The 21,581-nt window shown below is 41.4% G+C and overlaps 1 protein-coding gene across 1 annotated transcript; it reads left to right on the top strand.

The window, feature by feature from the left end:
• The first annotated feature begins 1,566 nt into the window (after positions 1–1,566).
• FNDC7 (fibronectin type III domain containing 7) lies at positions 1,567–20,122 on the top strand. Its single transcript, XM_033093448.1, has 11 exons — positions 1,567–1,759; positions 2,270–2,288; positions 6,365–6,619; positions 7,551–7,811; positions 8,554–8,811; positions 11,206–11,460; positions 12,443–12,700; positions 13,190–13,444; positions 14,822–15,076; positions 16,753–17,013; positions 20,064–20,122. The coding sequence occupies exons 1-11, from the start codon at positions 1,697–1,699 to the stop codon at positions 20,120–20,122; spliced, it is 2,199 nt and encodes a 732-aa protein (XP_032949339.1). The 5' UTR covers positions 1,567–1,696.
• The last annotated feature ends 1,459 nt before the right edge of the window (positions 20,123–21,581 follow it).

A 21,581-nucleotide genomic window follows, 5' to 3' on the forward strand; every position in this document is an offset into this window, starting at 1 on the left:
ATCATGTTTTCAGTGTTGTATTTAAGAAATCTTTTCCTCAACAATTGTCAACCCAATAAGCTTTAATTTAAAAAAAAGAAAGAAAGAAATCTTTTCCTCATGTGAGGTCACAAAAATCTACTTTTTTCTAAAAATTTTATAGTTTTAGGTGTTACATTTAGGTCTATAATCCATTTTGAATTAATTTTTATATGGTGTGAAGTATCGATCAAAGTTAATGTTTTTTGCATATGGTCATCCAATTGTTTCAGTATCATTTGTTGAAAAGACTATCCATTCTCCATTGGATTGCCTTTGCATCTTTGTTGAAAAATCAATTGTCTATATATGCAGGGTGTATTTTTGAACTCTGTCCTATTGATCTATTTATCTATCTTGATGCCAATCCTTATAATGAATCTTGTCTTAATTACTGTAGTTTTATAGTAAGTCTTGAAGTCAAATCCATTTTACCCTATCTTGGTTGGAAGCAGAGGTTAGACTGATGAATTTTAATCCTAGATCCACTATTTAATACTTATGTGATTTCATACAAGTCAGTTAATAATGTTTATCGGTTCTCTTTGTACTTGTTTATTGTTAGAATTAAATATTACAGTGCTTGAATTACATGCTACTTATTATTAAGAGCCTGAACTAGGAAGATGACTCTGCAAATAAAAGGTCCTGGAACCGTAGGGTGGTACTGGGGAATGGATGAATTTAATGTACTCATCAAGGACCTTCCACTATCTTTTCAGCGCGGGGACATGCTCCTTGTCTTTTACCTTTATATATATATGATATATATATATATATATATATCATATATATATATATCATATATATATAAAATATATATATAATATATATATCTTTATATATATATTATATATATATATAATTAACGTATAACATTGTGTAAGTTTGAGTGTCGGTTTGATACATTTATATATTGCAATATGGTTGCTACAGTAGCATTAGCTAAACACCTCTATCACATCATATAATTATCACTTCTTTTTCGTGTGGATAACCGTTGAGACCTAGTCTCTTCGCAACTTTGAGGTTTATAATGCAATATTGTTGACTATGATCACTAGCTGTGCATTAGATCTGCAGATCTTATTTATCTACTAGTCGTAAGTTTGTACCCTTAAGCAACCTCTCCCTAATTTCCCCACCTCCAGCCCCCTGCCCTTTCATCTCCGATACTGAAGTTTTGCAGCAAATTGCTCCCTATATAGCAGGACTGATCATTCTACTGAAACAGCAACAGTAAGATCAACAAACCAAGGTAAAAAAGAATAAATAAAACTAGTCAGGACCCTCAAGTTTAAAATTATCATTCCACTATATCAACAATTGCCTGTACAGTTTTGTAAATTGCTTATTTAGAAACAACTGTGTTTGTTTGTTTAAGAAAAGGAGAGCCTTCTCCATGTTACCTTAAAACCCAGGTTACAGTAGCTTTTTGGCCTGCTTGGCATGGCTTTCAACTCTCTTCTTTTTTTCCGTTTTTGCAATCTCGTCCCCGCCAGTCTCCAAGAGCCCCTAGTTACAGGTCAGCTCCACACTGAGGGGAGGAGCCACGTCCCAGGGGCTGTTCCCAGCATCACAGCCCCACATCCCAGCGACCAACAGTGCCACCCTCCTGGGGACCAAAGAGGATCCTAGTTGCTCTGCCGTGTGCCATGTGAGTGCTGTGGCCAACAGAATGGCTGGGAGACCCAAGAAATCTTTGTCTTTGATTGGATTCAGTCTTATCTGTCTTCAAATGGTGAGTCGACCATTCTGACCTACCTGCAACTATATAGGGAAAGAAAGACACATTGATTATCTTTCTCATTTTTTGAGGGTGTAGAGGGTGGAGAGATAGAAAGCAAAATACTTTGGGACCATACCAATATTGTGTATGTTTGTGTGTTTGAAATTTAATGCGATTTGCTAGAGAAAGAAAACAAGCTTATCATTATATTTTAAGAACAAAGATTTCTGAAAAATCTGTCAGCAGCTTCTGACTTAGTTCAATAGGCAGATTCAGGGAGAAAAATGAAATAGTAATGTGATCTGCCTCCAGCTTCTAAATTCTGTTTAGGATAGCTTTGTGGTAGATTTGAGTGTTGGAAAATGATTTGTGCAAATAAACAATCTGTATGGATTGCAAGATTGTGCACACTATGTATAAAAATGTTGGGATTAAATTTATTACCATTCTGATGGATGTTTTACGTTTTCCAAAATGGTGTTTTTCTTTATGGTTCTAATTTTTCTAAACTTTCTTTTTCAGGTTGCCTCAGCAAAAACAGGTAAAATTTTCAGAAAAGAAAGTTTCCCTTCCCCGTATTTGCTTTTAATTTTCATTGTTCGTTCTTGGGCTACCCTGAGATACAAAAGCTGTAGCAGGACAAAGTATTCAACCTTTTCTGAGCACTCACATTGTGAGTGGAACCAGGAAGACGAATACATGGCTCACACTTCAAAGATAAGTCCTCATAAGATATTTTTATTGGGCACTGAGATGTATAAAGTCTGTAGTCATGGATTTTCTCAAACACAGTCAGCCATTAGTAAAATATTACCATGATCATCATTTCAGTTAAAGAAACAAAAATTTCAGTCATAAATAGTCGAGAGTCTAAGTTATATAACTTTCCTAACTTGTCTTCTGAGAAATTAGAGGAGAAAACTGGAAATGTTTCTGATTAAAATTTCAAGATTCTCTACTTTTATAAAAAAGGATTTTACACTTCTAACATTGCCTCCTTAAAATATAGACAATGCTAACTCAGAGCTGGAAAAGGGCTTTCTTTTTAAAAGATTTTGTCACCATTTGTTCTTGAATAAATGACTAAAAGCAAGGATAATTTCCCTAGAGGCCTCCCCTGGTTCATACATTCTAGGAAAAAAAATCTAAGCCCCCAGAATGGAGATTTATATTCAATGGGATTTAGATGATCTGAAGGAACTATATAATATCGATTATATCACCAAGAACCTCTCAGCAATTCCACATAAGAACAATTTTATATGTTAGTTTGTCTATACCACAGAAAAGGAAGTATAAATAAGGCAATTTTAAAGTTTGATACAGACATGGCAGAGCCATAAAATCCATGCATATACAATAGTTTTTTAAAAAATTATTTCGTATTTTATTATTCATTTATCTTGTTTTTGAGAAACCTTCAGCATTGAACAGGAAGCTATGAGAAGGACTGTTTGGCCATGTACAAAGCAATTTTTTAAATAAGTGGCCTTTGAATGGACAAAATCTACCTCTGCTGTCTCTTAGACGGCCCCAGATACACTGAGCCCTCAAAACAAGCTTCTGTTTGGTTCCTCACTATTTGGGAGAGAGCATGGGGCAGGCTGAGATACCAATGATGCTGTTCATTCCTTTGTCTCAGCTTTTCAAGAGATGGATGTGTTTTATTGATACCATGTAGGAGGTTTCCTTTTGGGTGTGTGTATTTGAATTTTCTTTGGCCTCGGGCATCAGCTGTTTATCTGTGTCTAGCCACTGGGACCATGTGAGCTAAGTTACGATCTCTGAGTTGGTGGAATGCACAGATGCGGAGAATCAAAGGGTTTCACTTTTGACTCATCAGAATGGTTGATTGCATATCTAGGGGATAACGTTTCCTCTTTCATCAATGCGCTAAGTGGGCCAAACATAACTAAGAGAGAGTGAAGAACTGCTGCAATTTATGGAGCCCCACGCATCCCACTCAAGCTTCTCATCTTTTTAAGGGAAACAAAGTACAGGGGTGTTGATCTTCTTTTATTGCTGTTACTGTTCAGATCCTGCCCTAGGACCAATTGTGAAACAGGCAGTCTATATCTCCAGCCTGTTCTTATAGTGGACTCCCCAGAATCTCACTTTCCCTAGCACCCTTCCATGGCAGAATCTCACTTTCCCTAGCACCCTTCCATGGCAGTGCCATGCAGTCTGGTTTTTCCAGAACCAAAACTTGCTCATCCTGGTACACACACACACACACACACACACACACACACACACCCTTCTACCTTTCAAAGTGCCCTTACATACATACACTGTTTCACTTAATTGTTACAGCAATCCTAAAATGTAGGTATTTTACATTTCAATGTGAATCCTAAGATGTAGGTACCCTGTTTCCCCAAAAATAAGACCTCGCTAGACAATCAGCTCTAATGTGTCTTTTGGAGCAAAAATTAATATAAGACCAGGTCTTATTTTACTATAATGTAAGACAGGGTCTTACAGGATATAAGACCCCGTCTTAAGACGGGGTATAATATAATATAATGTAATATAATATAATACCAGGTCTTATATTAATTTTTGCTCCAAAAGACACATCAGAGCTAATTGTCTGGCTAGGTCTTATTTTCGGGGAAACATGGTATTAACATTCCGCAATCTCAAGGGAGAAAACTGAGACTAGAAGAGATTCAATGACTTGTGCACATTCACAAGCAAAAGTAAATGGCAGAGTCAGGGCTCAAACCCAGAGCTCCTGAATCCAAACCCTTTGCTAATTTCCACCATGGAACCCTGTGTTTATCCTACTGATGATGCTGGCTTCCTGTAACACTCCTTCTGGGCAGGTGTGCCTCTCCCAGCTCAATTCAATGGGCCAAGTTTCGGGAGTCCTCAGGCCCCTGACAGTCCTGTGGGGAGAGCGTCTGTGTCATGCTCGCCTTTTAATGCCTTTCAAACCGTTCCATGAATGCACTAAGGCTCCCATGTCAATGGCTAGTTTGGTTGTCATTTTTCCAGAAAGTTATTCCCTTGCACTGAGCTGGGCTGGCTAATATAGGAGATAGGAGGAAACAGGAGTTGAGAGACACCACCAAGTTATAAGAAAGAAGGCATATAACACAGGACAAGTAACTGGGGAGCAGAAAAGGGATGTGTGTGGGGAAAAGGATGAAGATAGGAATCTGCTGGGGGAAGGGGGAGGGAAGAAAGGGCTTCCTGCAGAGTCAGCTGCTGGCAAATGGCTAAGATGAACAGGCCTGCAACTTTTCCCTAGAATATAGAACCATCCTCATTTTCTTCTGATGGCAAAGGAGACCGTCCTGGGTGATGTTCAAGGAATGTCTGGCCAGTGCACAGTGGAGACTTTGTTCATTCTTGTTTCTGAGATGCTGCCAAAGCTAACCCTCTGGGCTGTTGGAACAGAAAGAGAATGTTGTCTGTATCATGCACATAGGGATTTGGCAGGTGGGAGGCTACTGGGGGGTGATACCGGCAAATCACCCCCCTGGTCTGTGTTTGCTGTTTCTCCTCTTTGCCCTATGGTTTGGTTTTGCCCAGTAGTTCTGAATTCAGCATATAGTGATTTTTACCTAGCAAACACTGTACCTTAAACATAAAAGGCCAGGAGCCAGTTTCAAACCTGAAACCCAGCTATTATTTTTTGACCTTTTCTTCCACTTGGATCTCCTACTTTCAGGGCATTTTTGTGTCTGTGGAATTTTGCAAAGTAACAAATTTGATTACCATGCTGTGTCCCCTACCGCATGCTTGAAGTGTAGGAATGCCTTGTATTAGGTTGGTGCAAAAGTAATCGCGGTTTTTGCTATTATTTTCAACCTTTTAAACCGTGATTATTTTTGCACCAACCTAATATAAACTCATGACGTAAGCATTTGCATCCCCCCTGGCGCACCGTCCTCAGGCGCAGGTGAGGAGGGACCAGAGCTGCCCATTCTTATACCGAGGCGGATATTTTGATAGAGAAAGGGAGAATACAGTTTATTTTATTTTATAGAGAAGAATCTGAAAATGGTTCCACTCTAATGACATGAAAGAAAGTAAGATGGCATAATTATACAACAAAGAACTCAATTCCCCCTCCTTCCCGTATTAGGTGAAACGCCATTAGGGAAGTGTGCAAAGTGCATGAATGGAGACGCGGCCACGGCTGAGATGGGAGTGGAAGTGGACGCTGGCAGGAGGCAGTGGAGCTAGTCATGAGGCCGGGAGGGGACATCAGGGGCAAAGCAGGCTGGGAAATTCCCAGAATACCAAACTAGAGTAGAATCCTCTGGAATGAAGCCCCTCAGTTACCCTATCTCTCCTCTCAGAGTTCTTTCTCACAATCACTCCCACTCTTACCTCTTTTAAAAGTGCAGAGGGTAAATTATCCCAGAGGTAACTGGGAAAAACCTCTTTGAAATTCCATTCCTGAATGAAAGGTTTGAGCTTTCTGGCTGCTGGAGACTAGCTTTGCCTTTCTTTTTCTCTGTTTTTCTTGATCTGGAAAGTAAGGGCAAAGTTCATATCTGAAGAATGGCACGAGAATAATTTAGTTTGAAAAGTAAAATGATGAAAGAAGTAGTAATTCTTATAGGTGTCTTAGTTAATGCACAACTTCAAAATCTCTTTCAGCTCCCGAAATACCCACTATTGACCAGGCATATTCAAAAATCAGCAACAGCATCACTGTCGAATGGGCTACAGTGCCAGGGGCCACCAGTTACCTCCTCACAGCCGAAGATGGGGACACTGTCATTGAAACCATGGTGGCCAATTCCCCAGGCACTGTGACGGGCCTGAAGGCTGCCACCTTGTACCAAATCACTGTCAGATCCATCGGTGCCACTGGGAGAAGCCAGGCATCACCTCCAAAGCACGCAAAGACAGGTAGCTGGGTGCTCATCCTCTGTGAGCCATTCCTTGTCACCTGGAACAGTTATACTGAGGCGGCAATTGCATGATGTAATTTTGTGTCACGTGAATTCCCAGAAGTGAAAGTACTTGTGGGGAGGGATGCAGTTATCTGTGGAGAAGGTGGTGTTTAAATTCCAGATGCTTTGCCTTTGGAAAATAACCATTTCTTGGCATCTTTAAAAGCATCCCTGCTTTTAAATCTCTAAGAAAGGGATTTCTGTTTTTAACCTCAGTTATCCATCAAGACCATACAGAATAATAAAAAATACACAGAAGGGATCTTGCGGCACTGTGACTTGTTTGAAGTAAAAACATTTGGAGTTTGTCATCAGCATTACTTAAATTGGTTTCATAAAGTTGCACCGAGGCGTATTTCTGAAAGGTTGTGTGCACCCTAGAATGGTACTAAACCATCATTTCCCCCACTGATTTATATTATGATTACAGGGATGTTTTATCTTACCAACATCCCATTGAAAGTAATGCTTAATACTAGAATTTATCTGTTCCCCTGTCCTCTGCCGAGACATTTATGATTCATACACAATTACATAGCAATTCTTTCTAAATGTATTTATTTATTTATTTAAGTGTGTTTTTCCAAGACCCATCAGCTCCAAGTCAAGTAGTTGTTTCAATCTAGTTGTGGAGGGCGCAGCTCACAGGGACCCATGTGGGGATCGAACCAGCAACCCTGGTATTATGTGCATCGCGCTCTAACCAACTGAGCTAACCAGCCACCGCTAAATAGCAATTTTTAATGGAACTCTGCCATGAATCCTTTTGCAAAGCAAATGATTATTTTATAATATGGATAAATCAACCTCAAGGTACTTATTCCTAAATTTGAATTATCCTTTCCTGAACTTTCATAGTGCAAATGCACGTGTGTTTGTCTTTGTAGTGTTGGCTGCCCCAGTTCTAGAAGTACACTCTCCAAGCCCAGACTCTATCCTTGTGCGGTGGGAAGCTGTATACACGGCCGTCGGATTCTCTGTGTCCATCATGCGAGCCAACGGTTTGGGTAGAATATGGAAAGAGAATACCACAAACACCACCTTGACATTTACCAGTTTAGATTCTGGGACGCTCTATACCATAAAGGCCTATGCGTGGAATGCCAACGGAACCCCAGGGGATGACTCCACCTGCAATCAGAGAACAAGTAAGACTTCTCAGCTCCACCCCCGTATCTCCTTTTTGATCAATGAGAAGGCCTATGCATTGTAGCCACCAAGAGCAGTGTTAAGTGACGAGCACAGAGCAGCTGGCAGCAGCTATTTAAATTTATTATGAGTTTATTTATGGTGCCTTGGTAGTTTAAATGCTTACTGCAGGTATTAAAGAAATGCTGATTTTGTAGTAGATGTAATTAGTTAAGATGAGATCATTGGGGGGGGTGCTCATCCAATATGATGTCCTTATAAAAAGAGGAAATTTGGACACAGACATACGCATACAGGGGAGAATGTCACATGAACATGAAGCCCACCATCTACAAGCCCAGGAGTAAAGCCTGGAACAGATCCTTTCTCATAGGCCTGAGAAGAAACCAAACCTGCCAACGTCTTGATTTCAGACTTCTGGCTGCCAGGACCACGAGATAATACATTTCTGTTGTTTAAGCCCCTGACTTTGTAGTACTTTGTTACAGCAGCCCCTAGCAAAGTCAGGCTGAATCCAAAGTTTCTAAAAATTTTTAAAACGTGGGGAAACAAATGAAGAGAAAGGCTTTAGGAAACCAGTCACCTATAGGATGTAGTGCTCCCTGTTCCCAACCTCAGGTGGTTGCTCCCTCCCAGACCACTCTGTGTCTGTGCATTCTTCTATCGAAGCACTCGTTAGGTCACATCTTCCTTGGGTTCTCGAGGCTCCTGCAAAATCTTTATTGTCTCTCAAACATGTAGGTCCTCGTGCGCCTGCCAACATTCAAGTCTCTTTTGATAGCGGGGCTCTGGAGGCATCTGTTTCCTGGGCACCAACAGAAGGAGCTTTCAACTATACCGTGACGGCTGTGAGTGACTCTTCCGAGCTGAGCTGTAGCACAACGTTCAGTTCCTGCACCATCACCTCTCTCCAGTGTGGAACTGAGTACCTGATTTCAGTTTCAGCCTGTAATGATGCTGGATATAGCAGATCCACTCCAGCAGTAACTCTGAGAACTGGTATGTAAACAAGAGTGAGATCACCATGGGGCTGGCGAGCCAAAGTGACTGCCAGACGGGAAACAAATAATCACCTGACACTGCTGCTCCAGAACACTCTGGAAGAAGGGGAAACAATAGTCTGGTGTAAATGGAAGCTTTTTTTTGTTTGTTTTTAAAGATTTTATTGGGGAAGGGGAACAGGACTTTATTGGGGAACAGTGTGTACTTCCAGGACTTTTTTTCAAGTCAAGTTGTTGTCCTTTCAGTCTTAGTTGTGGAGGGCACAGTTCAGCTCCAGGTCCAGTTGCCGTTGCTAGTTGCAGGGGGCGCAGCCCACCATCCCTTGCGGGAGTCGAACCGGCAACCTTGTGGTTGAGAGGATGCGCTCCAACCAACTGAGCCATCAGGGAGGCAGCTCAGCTCAAGGTGCCGTGTTCAATCTTAGTTGCAGGGGGCAGAGCCCACCATCCTTTGGGGGACTCGAGGAGTCGAACCGGCAACCTTGTGGTTGAGAATCCACTGACCCATACGGGAATCGAACTGGCAGCTTTTGGAGTTAGGAGCATGGAGCTCCAACCGCCTGAGCCACCGGGCTGGCCCCAATGGAAGCATTTAGTTGGATGTTCTGATGAGTTTAAACCATGGTGATAGCGAAACCAGATACTGCATTGGAAAAAGAACTTTGAAAATCAGGAAGCCTGTTCCTAGTCCAGATCTTTCCTTATTTTCCTGATTTTCTTTTTCGTTTGTAAAGTTGTGAAAATCCTAAGATCCAGTTTGAGCTATATACAGCTCTGACTGTCCACTACAGACAGTGACCTCTTTTTTCCATGATGTTTCACAGACATAGGCTTAGTGGGAGCTGTTTTATGAAAATTAAGATGGGCTATCTATAGTTCTGAATATGTGTTTAGATGCCTTCCCATTTTCATTCTTATCAAGGAGATAAAGACATACATATGTGGAGGTTTACTCCTCTATTTAGAAATATCTATGTGTTTTAGGGATGAGAAGTAACATTTAGTGAAGACATACTATGTCCCAGGCATTATAAATATATCATTTTATTTAATTTTTATGACCCCTCAGTGAGGTAGGATCTATTATCTCCTTTTTCAGATAAGGAAATTGAAGTTCAGAGAAGTTAAATAATTTTTCCTAGAGCCCAAATGATACAGTGTTTCCCCGAAAATAAGACCTAACTGGAAAATAAGCCCTAGCATGATTTTTCAGGATACATCGCCTGAACATAAGCCCCAGTGAGTCTTGTGGAGCAAAAATTAAAATAAGACCCAGTCTTATTTTCGGGGAAACACGGTAATAAGTGGTAGAGCTGGAATTCAAGCCCAAGTTTCCTTGATTTCACTTCTCTAAGCCAAAACAAAGTGGATAATTACAATAATGTCCACTCTGTCCAAACATCAGAATTATGTCATTCTAAGTGTAAGAGGCTTCCGAGCTGAGAAGAAAAGAACCATCACCAAGTGGATCCACTCTATTTCACAGAAAAACAGTACAGCCAACCCCTCAGATCCACAGTTTCTTTATAATTATGTTAAATTAAGGTCACTGGTAACAAACTTGGTGATTTGGCTCCTTTTTTTAACAACTGTAAGTTAACATGGATGATACATTAGACATAATTATCCAGATGGGATAGCTGAGAGTGAAGGAACAGATACGAAATACATTTTCAAAAGCCCAGCAGTTCCAAGTTAGTCATTTAATGCAGGAGAGAATCATCCAGTGTTTTTAATCGTGGGTGCACATTAAGAGCATCTGAAGAGCTTTCATAAAGTCCTGATACCCAGGAGCCACCTAAGACCAGTGAAATCAGAGTTTCTGGGAATGAAGTCTGGGTACGAATACTTTGTCAAAGCTCCTCAGTTGATTCCAATGTGCAGCCAGGGTAAAGTGCCACTGAAATAGCCCTGCACACTTACCAGTCCAGGAGGCACCACGGTAGTTTATGTATAACACAGTCAGTCATGATCATGGGAACGACCTTGACTTATCAATAAAGGCACTGTGTTTAGAAAATTCTGTGTGTTTCCCATGGCCCAGAATTGTGTAACATATTTTAGGAACATTTCCATTAGCGGTGACTACCATTTTAAAAGCTTAGAGCTTGAAAGAATAAACTTCATTTGAATTCATCACTTCAGAAGACTTCACCCCGTGCTGATTCTCGCATTGCCTTCACACAGAAACACAGACCTTATTAACCAAGGCAATCCTGGCCTGTTCCCGACACAGTCTAGCATGTATCGTTTGAGAGAAATTTTTGGGACGTATGGGAATGTCTCGTTGGTTTGCACATACTATGTGATGTATTCCTAGCATCGGGTATACGGGACTATTGGAGATGCAAAGAAAATCTCTCACAACTGTTTATTATTCATCATTTCCTAGTTGCTTGTGCACCTGGAAGAGTGACAATCCAAGAAGATCCCCCTGGCCACCTGTCTGTGTCTTGGCCCAATGTCGATCTGAGCGATTACTATGTAGCTTTTGTGAAGAGTGATGATGGTTTGGAAGTACATTGCAACACATCCCTCACCCAGTGCAACTTCTTCTCTGAGTGTGGCTTCACTTACTTTATTAGTGTTTTTGCCTATAATAAGGCAGGGCAGAGTCCTTTGGGTGATGTGTTCAATTATACCACAGGTAAGTTGCACTTGATGTTTGTAGAGGGAGTTCTGAGTTCACTAAACTCAGCAGCAGAATGGATCTACTATTGCTCTTAGTGACTTACATAGACCCTCCTCCCCCGCCCCGGGAGTCATCTGGGACCAAGAACAGAAAGAACATTCTTCCCAGAATAGGAAATTATGGCTTCGTGGACCCAAGCCTAAGAAGGATGAAAAGTTCCGGAGTGAAAAGAAGGGAAGGGATGTAATTATTGAACCCTGCTCTGAAAAATTGAAACTTCCACCAAGATCTACTCAGTGTTCGGCCCTATGCTGGATGTTGAAGGGGATGCAGTCCTGTCTCAGGAGTTCTCTCTTTCTTCGAGACCAGAAAACAGGGAGGCAAAGATACTACTCAGTGTGGAGGGTTTCGGAGGACACCTGGGTTCAAGTCCTAACTTGCCCACCAACTCATTTGTAAAATGGGGAGAATGACCTCCACCTTGCTAGTTTCTTAGTATCCTCCACTGCAAAATGGGACAAATCACAATGAGAAGATGAGTACGAAAAGGTCTTTGTATGTGATAAGATGCAATGCCGATATTTTTATTACCATCATTATTACTGTAGCTATTATTCTTCTCTACGAGGATTGGATATTCTACTTGGCAGGGATTGTGTTTATTTATCTAGAAGTCAGACTAAATAGGCCCGCAGAAGCAGGGGAACCACACAGGCAAATGTGAGCACATGTGGGGTGGGGAATTGAGGAATCTTCTGTGGCAGGAGGCCCAGGGAGACTGGGTACAGCTTGTATGTAAGGACCTTGAATGTCATGCTTAGAGGATTTAGCCTCTCTGTAGTGGGTGTTAGGCCAAAATCAAAGCTGGAAAGACCCGTAGGAGTCTTACAATAATTTAGGAGGGTGGTGACAGAGGCTCTGGGTATGGAGAAGGCAGCATCCCCTCTGACAACGCTGCTCCTGTACTGACCTCCATTCTCCCTGTTCCTGCTTTCAGCCCCCTGTTGTCCTAGTGACGTTAACCCTGTGTTGGTGTCCAGTGACAGAGTAGAGATCGTCTGGTCTCCCGTCCGTGGTGCTGAGCTTTATGAGACCAAGGCTGTAGACGGGCTCAACACGGTTGAATGCAATGACACTGCTCCTGCTTGCACCCTGTCAGCCCTAGAGTGTGACACCAAATACAACATCACAGTGTATTCCTTCAGTGAAGTCCGGGGCAGCAATACGTCATGTACTTCCCAGTTGATAACCACAGGTACGCTACGGCCATGATTTCACTCACTGATGTCTGAACGATTCACCCCAGCTGTGTCCCTCAGGATGAGCTTTCAGCAAGAACTATGAAAAGCTTAACTCCTATTCACCAGTCTTTGTGGGGACCATGGCGAGAGTGGAAGATTTCGCCCGTTAGCCATTCCCTTCCTCCTGCCTTTGGGGGTGAGACCTGCCTGTATTCACACCATGAAGGTTAAGACCACAAATGTCTGTCTTATTTTTGCTTTTGAAGTTCAAAATGCTCCTTAACATTTTCCAGTTAGTCCAACGCTCTAAGAACCCAAAACCACATGTCAGTGTCAGCAAGGTTTCCACCCAAAGGCTCTATGAATTTGGCCTTCACGCATGGTACTGTTCGAAGTATAATGGTCTATTTTGGGGGGTGGGAAGGGAAATCAGTTGTAGGCTAACCAGCACAGGTGATATTTTTGAGTCTCAGTGCTTCAATTCATAATCTAAAATCTCTTAGCTCCTTGCAGTCCTGAAATAAAAAATATTTCAAAGGATGCCTTCTCCACGCTGAACGTGCACTGGCGATCCAGTAACGATGACGCTACTTACACAGTGACTGCTCGGGGAGAGAAAGGGCTGTACCGGTGCCGCAGCACCGGCGAGTCCTGTAGCCTGGGGGACTTGCCCTGCGGCTCCGTGTTCTCCGTCACCGCGGTGGCCAAAACACAGGCGGGACGGAGCCTGCCCAGCTACAGTGTGCCCCTGGAAACAGGTACGTGGCAACCACCAGCCTGACCATGGACTTCCGTGGGGGTCTTTAGGAATTGTTTTAAGACATGAACTTTCTTACTGGATCTACCCTAAGTCTGATAGAAATACGATAAATTCAAAGGCATTTCAAAGAGCCCCGCATAAAAGAATAAAGGATAAAACTTTCAACATTCGGAAACAAGTTCTGTACATATATCATCAGGAGACGAATATACAGAGGGTGCCCCAAAAAATGGATACACATTTTAAGAAAGGAAAAAAACTATTAAAATTGTAATATAATGAATGATGCTAGCATTCATTTGATTAAAGCTATCTTTTGAGCGAACGTCATACTACACATTGCTATGTAATTCAATTCAACTTCGAAAAGTAACACATAGATAACATTTCTTAAAATGTGTATGCATTTTTTTGGCACCCCCGGTATTCATACACTGACATCAGAGGGGGAATACATTGAGGCTGCGAGAATATTTGTTGGAATTCATTTTCTCCCGTGACACAGTCTACCACGACAACCAACCAGTGACCAAGTTTGCTAGTTTATTGTTTATTTGTTTGGCTCAGACTTTTCAAGTCATTCTTTAAACAATGATTTCTGAAGTTTCAGTTTCCTAATTGGTAAAAGGGGGATAATGGCTTCATTGGTGGTTGTTAATATTAAGTTAATTAATTCTGCAAAGCTCTTGGCATAGTACCTGGTGCATAGTAAGAGCTTGATAAAAGAAAGCTGTTATTGTTTTATAACTTCATGAATGAAATTACTTTAAAGCTTTTGGACATTATTTTCTCTTATATACAACAATAGATGGCACTTGGACTATAAAAATTGAACGATAAAAAGCAGCAGAATAGAGACAATGCCAAATACACAGGAAGATTCTAGATATCTTATATACTATTGAATGAGTCCCTAAAAACTTGAGACTTGACTGTGGTATTCTTAGGTGATTAAGAATATTTCAAGCTTTTATGTCAATTATGTACTATGAATGCTTGAGAAAGGCAAAATGCATTTAACTGCAAATGTTATGGAATGTGATATTGGGAGAAGAGGCGCATACAGCCGTTGCTTTGAAATTTGCAACTGCAATTGTTAAAGTTGGGGGATTACAAATGATTTCTCTCTTATTCTACATGACATTGCCCAGTCAGTTACTGTACTGCATTCTTGGGGAAAGCACCCACTGTATATACAGTTGATGTTAAATGATGTACAAGAGGAAATGAGATTTTGCTTAACAAAAGGAAATTTTGATTAACGATTGAAGGTCTTGAATGGAGCACAAGCAAAATGCCATTCTTGATTGTTTTTCACAAATAACCCTCAGAGGAAATAAATCCCCAATTCTTTCTTTTTTTTTCCCCATTTAAGTGCCGTGCTGTCCCGCCAGTCTGACAGTAACTCAGGTCACCCAATCAGTAGTCAACATGAGCTGGACTGTTGGGACCGGGGCCGAAACCTATATGGCAGTTCTGGAGTCGCACACCAGACAGTCGAAGTGTCACACCCATCAAAACCACTGCCTGCTGGGATGTATCACATGTGGCGTCAATTACACAGTGGTGTTAAAAGCAATTAGTGCCACTGGGCTGACTGCAGACTGCGCCTACCAAAGTTATTCCTCTAGTAAGTGAATTCTAAACTCTAGCTTTACAGTATCCGTAAGGACCTTGACTATTACAGATTCAGATATTAACCCTTCCTTCTCATTTAAAAAGATGCTGCATCTCCACCGCTTTGCATTATAAATCCAGATTACTTTCTAAAATGTTTACGGTTTTCCTCTTGACCTAAAACCTCAAAGCCTCAGAGGCTTCTGTTGGTAGCTGGGGCACTGACTTCCCTGAAAACAAGATTCGGGCACACTTTTCCTGAAGGGAGGACAGGCACCTGCAGCCCAGAATAACTCAGTCTGACAGTTTTCAGAAAGCATTTGGATCATACATCCTATTTGACTTGAATTTTTTTCTTTCTCATTATTATTATTATTATTACCTCTCTCTTCTAAACCACGCCAGCTCCTTCCACGGTTTCTTATTTCAACGGACTAAAAGAGCACTGTTTACTGACACTATTGTAGCTTGTTTTCCACAAAGACCAAACCGTCAGGGAATAGCAGAGAAGGCAGAAGTGGTTCAGGGTTCACAAATCAGATTTCTCTTGTATGACTTAGTCCACTGAAGTGGCTGCTTGGGGCACTGTTTTGAAAAAAAGCTGAGGAAGCCTGTCAGGCTTAATGGGAAAGAGTTCAATGACCAGTTAGTTGTGTCTGCCGCGAGGCATGAGATGGGAGAGTTGAAATATAATTTTGCCATCCTGGGGTAGTAGAAAGAATCTTCAATTAGGAGTCTAAAGATATGGCTTCTTCTAAGCTGTGTTGCCTTATGGTCCCTGATTCCATTTCCTCACTGATAACAGAAATAGTAATAGTCATAATGTGAAAGCATTTATAAGTGCTGCACATATATAAGGCGGTTTATACGTTCTTTTGGCCCGATATGTTTCATTAGATTTGCTGCCTAAGTTCTCACCCTGATATCCAGTTCTGGGCATATGGCTCATTGATTATCTTCACACCTAAAAAATCCCTTATTTTTTTTTTTAAAGAACAAATCAAATGAGCCTGATTATGTATAACTGAATTTTCTTTTTATTGTAAAATAACATCTTTATTTTAATTACCAAGGAATCCACCATTTGGTGCCCTGCTTGACACCTAATGTGTGATCTGCTCAAGGTATTTAGAAAAGAAAAAAAGAAAAAAAAAAGTACCTAGTCAGCTAGCATGGGTGAAGTGTGGACCAGCAAAGCTTGCTCGTCTGCCTGTTCTGTGACTGACTGCTCCCCAGGCTAGTTATGCTACTCAGCTCATCAAAGTAGGTCTTTTCAATTCAACCTGAAAGCAGTTAAATGTATTCAAATTCAATCCCACTAAAAATCCCATGAAACTAGGGCATTATGAAGGATTTTGACAAGGATTCTGTGCATTTGACTCAGAAGGTTTGAGTCACATACAACACCTATCTGCCCACTGAGGGCTTTTTGACTCACCATTGTTCTCTATTGAAAATTCATGCATCATCACCATCCCCCACCGACACACACACACACACACACACACGGATCTCTAATCATGTGGCCCACCATGGAAAGAACTACTGGGTATACCTCTTCAAATCTTGCTCTAATTATATATCATGTAGACTGGCTTACCTATATTGTTTCCCCATAGTAATGAAGGCCATTTTTGTGTGATGGGGGAATAAGCAATCTTTGTCTGTTTGCCTATTTTTATCTGTCAGGTGCCTGCTGCCCTTTGGGAATGAAATTATATAGGCTCGGCCCTAATGGCATTCGGATCTACTGGCAAGCCACCAGGGGCTCTGCCAATTACAGCACTGACCTCTATGGTTCCAAAGGCATTTTCACCTGTGCCCCAAGCGCTGGCCTCAGTTTCTGTGATATCACCGAGATACCATGCGGGGACGTATATACTGTGATGGTCTCACCAGTCGCTGAGACAGGACTGAAGCTTACTTTCTGTCCCAAAAAAATATATTCAGGTACAGCAAGTTATGACCTGTTATTTAAAACTAACCCTCAATTCAGTCTGTGAATTAAGACTCAGAACATTCACACTTATTTTCTGTGTGGGAAGGTCAAAGAAGGTGTGACATTGATACATCCTGCAGGCAGATTCTGGCTTCTGGGGACCCCGCGTTTTTTTGGAATTGTGATGCTTTATTATTATTTAATTTGGAGATACTCTGTCTTCCCTCTCCCTCTCTTCTCCTTCAGAAAAAGGACAAGATGCTTGCTGCTTAAATAGTAAAGCAGATTAAAATGATTTTCTGCTTTGAGATTTGGAGCTAGGTTTTTAATGTAATCTTAGAGATAATGATAGATATTCTGGAATGTTGGAAATTATGATACTTGAGCTTTTATGTGCACAGATTCAGACTTACGACTGAGGAAAAGTTGGAAGATCAGAAAAAAAAGAATTTATAAATCATAAACTAGGTTTGGAAATATGAGTAGGCAGAACAGTCTGTGATCACAAAACATGACTGTCAGCAACTGCCATCTCATCAGAACTGGGAGAAAAACATTAGCAATTCTCCTGCTCTGTATTCCAGTACCTTCTGCTACCTTGCCCAGGGCATAGTCATATATTTTTCATATACTTCTAAAAAAAAAAAAAAGAAAGAAAGAAAGACATGATGAAGCCCTAGAACTTTGCAGGTGAATGTGGGAAGAGGAATAAATATTGGCGCAGAAATCTTTACTGATAACCAGAATCTAAAATTTCCAATTATGCATAGGTGACAGGAAGGGCCAAGATGGCTCCTGGTGATGGAACCAGGCCAGTTCCTCTTCAAGGGGTGTATTCACTGTCCTTGGCTGTCATGCTCTGATTCCTTGTTTTTTCATTATCTTGTCCACAGGACAAGCTTGCCCAAAGCATGGCCCTATGGGAGGGGACAGGAATAGGTTGTGGGGTGAGGATGAGCTCTTAGGAAGAAGAGCCTACAGCTCATACGACTACTTCATTATATTGGCGTCATGTTTTACAATTTATCAAGTGTTTTCACATTCAGTATTTCGTTGAATGCTCCAAATAGCTCTATAAGGTAGGTTTAACAGATTTTATGATCTCCAATTTATAAATGAGAAAAAATTGAGGCTTGGGGGCACCCAAATCTCTATCTACCCCCCTTCTCTTCTTGTAACCTCTAAATCCATATTCACACTTGATACCTCTACCTGAAGGTAACCCAGGCATATTAAAATACCAGGCATTTAAATGTGTCCTGGTAGCCACATTAAAAAAGTAAAAAGAAATAAGGAACTTTTGATCTTCTTCTGCAGTTTCTGATCTTCCTCCCATCATCCTAGTTTCAGGTACACAAGCTGAAAACCCTGGAGTCAGCGTCCCTCTCCCTCACCCTCCACATCTAAGTAGTCTCCAAGTCCTGTCCTGCTCACTACATGATGGCTTCTAAATCCAACTTCTTCTCTTCATTCCTACAGCTGCTTCTATGCTTCGACTTTCACTACCTTTCCCCTATATTACTGCACCAGTCCTGTCCTCATGCCAGCCTCCATACTATTACCAGAGTTGTCATATCAGGACACTTATCTGATTCTATTATTTTCATACTTCAAAATCCTCAAAAATTTTCTATTCCATTATTGGATAAAATTCAGTCCTCTGAGCAGGGCATTCAAGGTCCCTCACAATCTGTCCCCAGTCTGTCTTTTTACACATGCATCACACAATAGGAATTGAATGCAAACCACATATGAAAAATTTTAATTTCCTGGTAGCCACATTAAAAAAGTAAAAAGAAATAAGTGAAATTAATTTAATAATATATTTTAGTTAACCCAATAGATCCAAAATATTATCATTTCAACATGGAATCAAAATTAAAATTTTGCATATTTTCCCCATACTAAGTCTTCAAAATCTGGTGTGAACGTAACACTCACAGCACATCTCAGTTCAGACTAGCTACATTCGGAGCAGCTAATGTATTGGTCAGTGCAATTCCAGGCTCTGTCTACTACATCTTTGCTGAGAGGATTCTGTTCTCTAGTCAGGGAATCATTCATGCACACCTGCCTTAGCCACACACACATACCATGCCATGTCATGCTTCTGAGCTAATGCAGTGCCCTTCTCTTTGTCAGGAATGCCAACACACCTCCACCAAGGGAACTCCACCAGCCCAAATGTCCCCTCCTCTGTGAAGTCTTCAGTTCCCATAGGCAGAGTTTGTCTTCTCTCTTCACCCTTTATGATCCCACCTCACCCTTATCATTACTGTGCCACATTGCTGTGAGTCAATTGTGTGTTATTTCCCCTAATAAACAATAATTTCTCGGGCTCTTAGTATGTAGTACATAACCATTGCCCAATGTATTTTAAATTAAAAAAAAGAAGGAGTTAGTGAGCTGGCATGCTTTCCTGTGATCATATAGCCAGTAAGTGAGTGTTCTTGCTCTTGCCCCAGGCCTACAGTTCAACCTTAGAGAGTCACTCCTCTCCTGGTTTGTTAGCCACACAAGTCCTTATTAGTTAGAACTCTCATACCCTTGGGTGGGGTGCCATCTCAAGTCTGCAGCCAAGGATTGGGTGTCTAGATGCAAGTTAGGGAATCCACTTTGCTCAGTTTCCCTGGTAAAAACCATGCATTTGGGGGAAATTTTTGTTTTTCATTTTTTTTTTTTATTCCAATGTCAGTGATGCCTTACTCTGATAATTAGGACAATATTGTTAATGATAATAATAATAACAACTAATATTCTTGAGTGATATGTGCCAGCCACTATTATAAGGGCTTTATATTTGTATTAATGCCAGCTGATCCTCATAACAACCCTCTGAGGCTGGCATTCTTATTCTTATCACTTCACAGATAAACTGAGGCACAGAAAAGTGAAATGACTTGTCCAAGGTCATACTGCTGGCAGTTATCTTCTCCTATCACCCAAGCTGGTTCTTATTCATTCTTTGTTTTACTTTCCCTTTATTCTCTTATGTTTTATCTTCACCATCTTAAATATGTCAGTAAATATGTTTTAAATGCTATATTTTTATTTATTACAGTAACCTGCTCTGGAAGTACGCTTGGAATGGGTAAGTCATTTTTCTCAGGGATCAAATAGAAGGGAATTTTGTAGTTGCATTTTAGGGTGACTCTGAAGTCAGGAGCAAAGTCGACGCTTCAATGAGTCAGGAAGGCAAATGCTAGGATGTTTGCTTCTGGTTTGCATGGATAGATATGCCCAGTGGAGGAAACGGGGTACTGAAAGGGAAATTGGAATAAAGATAGCCCTCACTGCCTCCTCAGGTGTGCTCAGGTCTGATCCCACCTAGGCTATTCTGGGTGCCCCATGTAGGCGACTACTCTTAAGCCAGGCTGCAGAGAAGAGCACACAATGCTGTGTGTGCTGATCCAGTAAGTAGCATGTGCTGCTTCTTGAGAAATGCTTGTCACGCTCTTATAGGGGCTGGCTTGGGTTAGGGCCTTGGAGAAAACCCCAAGGATACTATCAACCCCGAACTACAGACAGAATATGCATGTGTGTGTGCACACACACCTGTTCAGTCATGGCTGACTTCAGAGGTTGTGAGTGAAAATGAAGCCTTACTACCAGTAAACCCCACCGGACAGCCTCCAGTTTGGGCCAGCTCCCCATCCTTCCTCTGGCAGGGGTGGCTCTGGAGTCTCTCTCCAGTGCCATTTCCTCTCCCAGACCACTGCTTCTCTGAGCACAGCAGGACACATGCTTTCCAATTCTTGCCCCACCTGCAGGGCTGAAATAAGCACAATCCCTATTCATTTTTAGAGGGTTTCTGTTTCCAGTGACTACAGAGCAACAGACCTGGCTTATTTAAAACAAGCTGTGAGGAAACTTCTAAATTATAAAAAAAAAATACTTAAAAAAAAGTCCCAAAGCACTGATGACCATAAGCCCAAATCTTCAGCGGCATGTACACGGACCTGGGTCTGCATTCTTGGCACCTACTTCCAGGGTGATGGCAGTTCTTAATCAGTGCTCCCTTCAGCCACAGAGGGGCAGTCAAAGCACTTTGGGGGCTCCTAGTAGGAGAGGAGTCTTAAATGATCAACTGACCTTCCCTAAGATTTTGTTAAAGAAAGAACTGCAGTGCTTAAACAACAACAACAAAAAAATACTTGCAAACCATCACTCTTAGACCTGGCTACTTATGGCATCACCAGAAAGCTTGTTCCAAATGTACAATCTCAGGTCCCACCCTGATGTACTAAATCCCCAGGTGATCCATAGGCATATCCGAGTTAGGAAAACCCTGCTTCGGTAGTGGTTCTCAGACTTTGGTGTGTATCAGAATCTCAGAGAGCTAAGAGAGAAGGTAGAGGCCCAGACCTGTAGAAGTGGGATAGGGCCTCTATCAGGTTTCCAGGTGAGTCCGATACTTGAGAAGTTTGAGAAGCGTTGCTTTAGATCACTGCTCTCCCCTTCCTCTGTCCTTCTGGGCTGCTCTAATCACCAATCCTCCCTTCCTTAACAAGATTCAGTCTCCAGCCTGAAATTTGCCGCTCTCTTTCGGTAAATCCTTGTAGAAATCCTGCAAGACCCT

Source organism: Rhinolophus ferrumequinum, chromosome 22, assembly GCF_004115265.2.
Source record: "Rhinolophus ferrumequinum isolate MPI-CBG mRhiFer1 chromosome 22, mRhiFer1_v1.p, whole genome shotgun sequence".
Classification (NCBI taxonomy): domain Eukaryota; kingdom Metazoa; phylum Chordata; class Mammalia; order Chiroptera; family Rhinolophidae; genus Rhinolophus; species Rhinolophus ferrumequinum.